Consider the following 8,569-nt stretch of genomic DNA (forward strand, 5'->3'; position numbering starts at 1 on the left):
CAACATATTTAATAAGTACTGAAATCTTCATAAAACCTCAAAGGACAGGGTCCTGATAACTTCTGGTTTGCTGAGCATGTGTTATTCCCCAGAGAGTAGGGTGTGGCTGGAAGATGGGTGCTTCCAATTCTTCCTTCTCTTAGCCTTGTCCTGAGGATACATTTTGTCATGGTTTGAAGGTGATATGTCTCCCTACAGGTGCATGTGTTTGAGAACTTTGGAAATTCTTGGAACATGGCATTTACCTAATTCACAGAGATAGAATGTAGGGGCAGGATTTTGTGATCATAGCTTAATCTTTGATTCTAGCCTCCGCATCCTAAGTCACTGAGACATGGGCAAGTCACTTTATTCTCCTGCTATGGACAGCAGATGCCTAATATTATACCTTCCTTGCCAAGATGAACCTTAAACTATAAACCCAAAAGGTGACATTAGCTCTGTTTAATTATTTCAGTGAGCAAATGGGGATGATGGTACACTTGCAGAGTCTGTGCCCTTGAACCACAACTTCAGTCAGCCACTTGATCAAGTAGGCAGCAACTGCCTCCCTATGGTTTAGTTTATGGTAGACCCATAATGGTGTAGGAGGGTCTTCTTTCTATGTGTTGCTTTCATTGGTTGAATAAAGAAAACTGCCTTGGCCTTTTGAAGGACAGCCCTTAGGTGGGCAGAGTAGACAGAACAGAATGCTGGGAAGAAGGAAAGTGTGGCAGATGCCATGATTCTCCTGCCCGAGACGCTGGTCAGACTCACACCAGTAAGTCTGGTGTGATACACATTAATGAAAATGGGCTAAACTTATATGTGAGAGTTGGCCAATAAGAGGCTAGAGATAATGGGCCAGGCAGTAATTAAATTAATACAATTTCTTTGTGATTATTTCGGGGGTTAAGCAAACTGGGCGGCGGGACGCTTTTCTCATACTACGCCATGATGTTTGGTTTTGCATGGAGATTGAATGCATTTCCCACTTCTGTATTTTCAATATGCTGTGGCCAGACCGGATACAGCCCATTGAAAGTTGAAGAGTACATGATCAAGCAGCAGAGATTTTCCTTAGATGGCTCTCTACTCTGACACAGTAACATGCAAACTAGAAACACTCATAATCGCAAACTTAACACTGTTCTTTCCTTTTTAAAGAAGTGTTCGTAAATTTTAGATGCTTCTGCTTTTCCCTCTTACTTGAAAATACACTACAGAAAACCCTTGATTGACCAACAGTTATATCTTCAACCACCCATGTTTTTTTGCGGATATAAATTCATAATGTACGTCAGTAATAAAAATTTTTCTATAAATGACACGTGTCCTACTTTGGGGTTCTTTTCCCCTGGGGATGGTCTTGAATCCAAGATGCTTTTGACTCAGCTGCAAGAGCAGCTAAGATTATCACATCATGATGCTTCACTATTGTCAGGGTTTTAACATGACAAGGTAGCTGCCTAGAGCCTTTTGACATGCAAGACTTTAAAGCCAGGATTTTTCTATGTGACACAATCCAAGGAGTGGGGATATTATATCACAAGTGTATATTTGAAATTTTAACGAACATGGAATAATCACTAGTAATCACTAATAATTCTAAGGTAGGTAATTCCATGTACATTCCTTATAGTTGAGACTACCTTCAAGTTTTCTCACAGAAATATGACTTTCTTTCCTATTTAAGGCTGGTTCATATAATGACAATAATAAATATGGTTGTACTTAAATATTCTCTCAAACTTTTGGTAGGAGGTGAATTTTCTATTTCGTGAATCTGTATTTTTGTCATTTTCATGTTCCTATAATATTATGTAAGATGTTCTTTTTTTGATATAAAATATTACAAGAAAAGTTTTTACTCTAGTGACTTCTATATCCCTGTATATAAAACTAATACAGTCAGTGAAAGTGTTCCCTAGGCTACAAGATCTTTTAATTTCATCTGACATATCCTGCATTGTTTTTGTAAACTAAATCTTATCAAGAAGCAGCTATGAAAACTGATGAAGGCATGTTAGCTGTAATTTGAAAGAAACAGGAAACTCTGGTTTAAAGACATGCAGAAGTAAAGTGCAGTTATACAGACCAGTGACCTGAAAATGGTGTAATGAATAGGAACTTGCCAACTAACTTGTCTTGTATTCACAGCTATGAAACAGAGATTAAATATTTTTGTCTAATAATAAGTCTAGAAGCGTCATTAATGATATTTTCTCCTAGACCTTTTTCTCCTTTCTAGCACACAGAATCTTATTGGTCGGGTGGATTCTTGGAGATAAAGGGCATCCTGGCACACTGAGGAAAAAGAAAGTAGAATTGTTGCTGACCTTCTGGCCAACTGTCTGCAAAGAGGCCATTTACAGTTGGGAGAACTGACTTGCTAAATGGTGCATATATGCTTCATCAATGACTCATTTGTATAAACAAAAGAACTGAGAACAATTCATAACGCACTGTGAGAGACTCACACATCGTCCTCTTCCCCAAGTAAAAAATTGTACTCCAACAATTATGTGCTGTATGTGTGTGTGTGTGTGCATATGCATGTGTGTAAAGGTCTTACTATACAGCTCGGGATGTGAACTCCTTGCCTCAGTTTTCTTGAGACCTGAGATGACAGGTGTGTTTCACCCTGCCCCATGTTTTTAATAAATAATTGGGTTGCTTGTTTTCTTGATGTTGAGATTTTGGGTTATTTTTAGCTCTTTATATATTTTAGATGATAAAATCAAATTAAAAACAGGCCTCCCTCTAAATTTTGTTTCCATCCTTTGCCATAGGTAAAGATAGCAAGATATCATTTAAACTGTTTTATTTGCAGTATTCATCTGTTATTAGCACTTTCAATGCTGAAGTTTTATACTAGAAACTTTTTAAATATATCAGTTAAACTGTGTATTAAAATTTATCATAGATTTCTGTCATAGATTTTTTTCCCCTGTGATTAAACATTATCAGTCAAAACAACTTGGGGAGGAAAATATTTATTTAATCTTCTAGTCATAGTTGGTCATGAGGGGAAAACAGAGCAAGAGCTCAAGGCAGGAACTCAAGGCAGAGACTGAAGCAAAGTCCATAAAGGACTTCTGCCTATTGGCTTGCTCAATCTGCTTTCTTATACTTCCTAAGACTACCCACCCCAGGGTGGCACCTCCCACAGTGGGTTGGTCCCTCTTAAATTAATCATTAATCAAGAATTTGCCACATAGCCTTGTCTCAGGGTCAGTCTCATGGAGGCATTTTCTCAAAGGACGTTCTTTCCAGCTGACTGCATCTTGTGCCAAGCTGACAAAACTGACAGACAGCAAAATTTCCTAATACCTTAGTATCTCTCCTATGAAATCTGAAAAAATAATTTTTTCCATTGAAAACTTACCTTATTGATAAATGTTATTTATTGTGTGTGTGGTGGTGGTGGTGTTGGGGTACGCTGCAGCTTGTGTGTTGAGATTGCAGGACCTAGAGAGATCTTTTCTCTCCTTCATTTATGTGTGCTCCAGGAAGCAACTCATGATGTCATACTTCATGAGTCAACATCTTTACCGACTGAATCATGTTCCAGACTTGATTGAATTTTTTTTCATTTCTTTCTTCCATTTTTCCTGCAGAAAGCATATCAAGATTAGAACAACAATAAATAAATAAAATTAAATACATAATCTTTATCATGTAGTACAAATCTCTAAAAATAATCGACCATAATCAACCATATTTAAAAATTTGGTACGCAAAGCTGCCAGGAAATACAATTTATGGGATGTCAGATCTTTAGTCTCTGTGTTTAATTGTTTTATTTTATCTGCTTTTGGAATGCCAATAAATTTCAATTAAAATCATGTCTATTGATTATGGTTTCAAGATCATCTGTTTCCCATAGGAACTGTATAATCCAGTTATAAAATGTTGGTCTTTCTTACTCATATGGTCCTTGAGAATTCAAAAGCAGTCATTTCAAGAGACTTACAGCCAAATCTTAAGTGCACTTGACTCGATCCATTTTGGATCAGAATGTTTCCCAGAGGCAGGGAAACCAACTAATGAAAATCCCAATGAGTCACAGCAGAAAGTTCTTCAAATTCATTCACTTAGCTTCCTATCTCTTGAGTGAGGCTTTTATTGAGCCCAGTTCATAAATTGTACATTTTGATTGAATTAAATCAAACTGACTACACTTGTAACTCTGTTCATTTGAAGAAAGGGACACTGGGTTTTGTATTATGATGTGGATAGCCTATGGAATGGCAAAGTCATTGTAACACACACACACACATACATATGGTTTAAACAATGTGTGTCTCTATACTTCTATACAAAGAAAATAAGTTTTCGTACTTAAGAAAAAATAAGACACAATGATAGAAACTCTAGGTTCAAATTCAAAGGGACAAAGTGAAGGAAACTAAAATTAGCAAGAGAAGATAATAATTCTTATTATATAATAAGTATTTTTATAACAATATGTCATGGAGGAAACTTAACCTAGACCTTTTATTACTCTTGACATTTTTAACAGAAACAAGTTAGTCCTGAAATAGCCCGTGACAAGTAATTCAGCCTTTGTCAGGATTTCTTTCTGCACAAGTATCAAATATTTATGGGATCAGTCAAAAAGCCTTGACCGCATCCGCAAGGCCAAAATGAACACAGTACATTGTTGCTGGGTTACACTGCTCAACTTGATGTGGGTTTTCAATACTTGAAAAGAAACTGTTCCCTTTAACTCTCACAGAGACTTGTAGCTGCACTGTGCTGTTTACCCTAAAACACAGACTCTTGTCTTCGGGCTGCATTATTATCCTGATATTGTTTTTCAAAACTTCAAGGGGACTCTTTTCCTCCCCCCACAATTTTTAATATTCCTAAGTAGATCATGCACTCATATGTTAAAATAACTTAAAGGCTTCCCATGATAGAATTGGATCACTTCCTTGACATCTGTATTTTAATTCATTTCCCAGAGACAAAGAAAAATTCTTTTATTTTACTTTCCAAATCTCCCTCATACTTGGATAGCTAAATATATTCATATGCTTTCTTTTAAAGGAATACTTTATTCTTTGACACTATCATATTTATGTCCAGTTAATTATGATTCTATCCTTCTCAAAGTTAATTATTCTGCATATGATTACTTAAACTATGACCACTGAGAACTATATAGTGATCAATTTTTTGAGTGATTGCATATTATACTATAAAGAATAAAGCTATATGGACCTGATGATGTCATTATTATTTCCATGTAGGTATATAAACACATTAGAATATGTGGTTGTTGCCAAATTGTTGTTTGTAAAGGATAATAATAATTTCTATTCGTGTGCAATATAAGAAATATTCAAGACAGAGAATTAATAAACCTATGCTACTTGTTAATCTGATAAGGGTTGGTTCTTTCTATTTCTGACTGGCTTACTGTAATAATGAGGCTTCTCATATCCCTTCATCTCATGTGCACACTCATATATCTTACTCAGAATTATGGAACAGACATTCTCATTCAACCCATGGGAATCACGGGACAGCAGTTAAAATACAGAAGTCTTTCCCCCATTTTTAAAAATAAAATAAATGAGCTAGCCATTATGGTTTGTTACAATCAGTTTTCCACCTTATATAAACTTATTAATTTTCTTTGTTTATAGCCATGTTCTGATCTGAGGTCACAGAGTATACTTCTAATTAAATCTTATAATCGCTCTAAGCAATATTCTGTTTTGGTAAAAAAAAAAAAAAACATGATACCTTTAATAATGCATATGCCATTGATGGAAGAAAGAGAACTCAGGAGAGAGGTGAGTAGAAAATAAAAACTCTGATGTGAACTCCGTGGTCAGCAAAGGGATGCACTCATTTTACTTTTTTAGTTAAAGATGTAGATAAGACATTCTTCAGAACAACACTGAAGAACCTTCTGGACACACAGACAGAGTGGAGGATTTAATGATCTTCCCAGTACACTGTGTTAGTTGAAAGCAAAGTGGGGCAAAAGGCAGTGTCTGCTTTGTATTTGCTGTGGTTGCATGCTGACTTACAACAGAACTTCATAAAGAGAATCACACCTTCTTAGAAGCAAACCGTGAGTAATGTGAAGGAAAGCGCAGACATTAGGAAGAGCACTGCTGCCTTTACACTATGTCGTACATGATCTTTTGTGGCCCGAAAGGATGGAGAGATTTCAAAGGTCACATTTAATCTTATCTATAATTAAATAAAATATAGTAATTACTCTGCGATGTACTGATTAATCTGAGTTAATCAGAGTTGGAAGGGAAGCTGATTGTATTGAAAATAAGAGAGCACACTTAATATCTTAATACCTATTTTAAAGAATCGCAAAATTAAAATTAGTAAAAATGTTTTAAAGAATCTATTCATTTTGTCTCTCAGAAGAGATCTTCCATTCCACATGTTGGTAAGATGGAACGCCTTGGAATAATCGGTCGTGCTCATGGAACTGAATCTGGAAAGTGTCATGACGGAGAACGTCTTTGATCTTAGCTCACAAAAGTGGAAAATGCTCAACTAATATAGATCATTAGTCTAATAGCCTTACTAACATTAACTACAGTCCCATTGTAACAGAATGCTTTGTACTTAACAATTCCACAAACCATTAATCGGTTAGAATACTAATCATTAATGATAATATAATAAGCATCAAAATTTGTGGTTTGCATTGGAAATAGTTTTTTCTCTTATTTTCTTAGTTCCTTGAGAATTTCATACTATGTGTTTTATCATATTCACCCGTTTCCCCAATTCCTACCAGATACATTCTCCTTTCCATATTTACACAACTTTTTTTTCTTTTTAAACCCATCAAGTCCAGTTTGTGCTGCCCACATAATCTTGGAACTGTGGTCTTCTATAGATAGGAGTGTGGTTGATTTACCAGGAGCTATACTTCAGTCTCTGTGCTTCTCTTTCTTCCTCCCTCCCTCCTCTCACTTTCTTTTCTCTTATCTCTCCCTCCTCTTTCCTTTCTCTTTCAATCTCTCCAGCAGCTATCAGTTGCCAACAGTTTCTCAGCTAAGGCTGTGATTTTGTGCACACATCCACTCTTCATACTTGGAGTATGCAAAAATCTCATGCATACTCTATCCAACTCTGTGGGTTCATTGGGTCAGTGATCCTGCTGTGTCTTAAAAACAATTTCTTTGCTGTCATCCATGACTTCTGGCTCTTAACAGTCTTGCCACCCCTCTTTCCACAGTGATTCTTTAGCACTGGGAGGAGGGTCTATTGTTGACCGAGGTTTCTGTCCCACCTGGTCCCACAATCATTCAGTAAGCACACAGAGGCTTACATTAATTATAAACTGGTTGGCCTATCAGCTTAGGCTTCTTATTAACTCTTATATATTACATTTTTTTTAGTTTAAAAAACTACAAACTATATTTACATCAAAAATTGAAATGACAAGAACAAAGAACAACATGGGCTCCAAAACCACCAAGGTAAGAGACGGTCAACACATCATTCTACCTCACAGGTTCCAGACTGCAGCCCTTACAAGGTTGCACCAAGAAAACACAGTAACTATGGTCCAATAGTCACTGAGGAAACATCAACCAAAACCATCACCAAGCCAGCCTTTTCTCTCCAAAAAGCTCATGCCTGTAATCCCAGCACTTGGCTGAGTGAGGCAGGAGGCGTATCATGAGTCTGAGGACCACAGAGGGACACTATATCTCAATAAAGCAAAGTGACCCACGTGTCTTCTGCTTCTGCACTCCTGTGTGAGGCTGACCAGGCTGGGATGTGGTGGCGGTCTGAGCAGGGTGTGAACATCAGTACTGGAAACTGCGCTTGGTCCTGATATCGAGAATCTGCTGCAGTTCCTCATCTTCAAAAAGCCCTTCCAGACTTGGAATCAAAGCTTTGGACTCCTCAGCAGTCTCTGGGCAAAGATTAGCTAAACATGCCAACTCAAACTTATGTAACTTTTTCTGGAGAAGCAAGCTACGAACACTGGCAATGGTCTCTCTATTTTTGAAACAACTGAATCGGGCTGTATAGTTCAGGGTTTTCATGAAAACCTCGGAGAGCTCCTGCTCATCTTCGGCGCTCTCATTCTGCTGCTTTCGATGCTCCAGAAGCATGTGAACTTCAGAGTTCAGGAGTGTCTCCGCTGTCTCAAACTCTTTCGGAAAGATGAGTTGAGAGGCATCTTCTTCTACGTCTCCAGCCCGAGGATCACTGCCGCCGGCCGCCATTGTTTTAGTATGTACCGCCCTCTTATATATTACATTAACCCATAATTCTTGCCTGTGTTAGCTACGTGGCTTGGTACCTTTTATCAGTGAGGCATTCTAGTCTTACTTTCTCTTTGTGTGACAACTGCAGACTGAGCCTTTCCTCTTCCCAGAATTCTCCTGCTCTGGTGCCTCTGCCTTTATTTCCTGCCTGGGTACTGCCCAATCAGCCTTTTATTAAGCCAATAAAAATGACAAATCTTTACAGGGTACAAGGCCACTGTCCCACAGGAGTATATTATATAGATGTTCTATTAATTGGCCACCATTTCACAATTCTTATTTATTTACACCTTGACCAGTTGTGATTTTCAATCTTA

The 8,569-nt window shown here is 37.3% G+C and overlaps 1 protein-coding gene across 1 annotated transcript; it reads right to left on the bottom strand.

The window, feature by feature from the left end:
- Window positions 1-7,784: 7,784 nt before the first annotated feature.
- On the bottom strand, window positions 7,785-8,223 carry LOC126504767 (DNA-directed RNA polymerase II subunit RPB4-like). The gene has a single exon (XM_050147258.1). It carries the CDS (start codon window positions 8,208-8,210, stop codon window positions 7,785-7,787), a length of 426 nt encoding a protein of 141 aa, XP_050003215.1. The 5' UTR covers window positions 8,211-8,223.
- Window positions 8,224-8,569: the final 346 nt, after the last annotated feature.

Source organism: Alexandromys fortis, unplaced genomic scaffold (assembly GCF_014885135.2).
Source record: "Alexandromys fortis isolate MF-2015 unplaced genomic scaffold, M_Fortis_MF-2015_v1.1 scaffold_32, whole genome shotgun sequence".
Lineage (NCBI taxonomy): Eukaryota > Metazoa > Chordata > Mammalia > Rodentia > Cricetidae > Alexandromys > Alexandromys fortis.

Bases quoted from the DNA above. Each gene is read 5' to 3' on its own strand.
- LOC126504767 (XM_050147258.1), bottom strand. From the start codon at position 8,210: ATGGCGGCCGGCGGCAGTGATCCTCGGGCTGGAGACGTAGAAGAAGAT.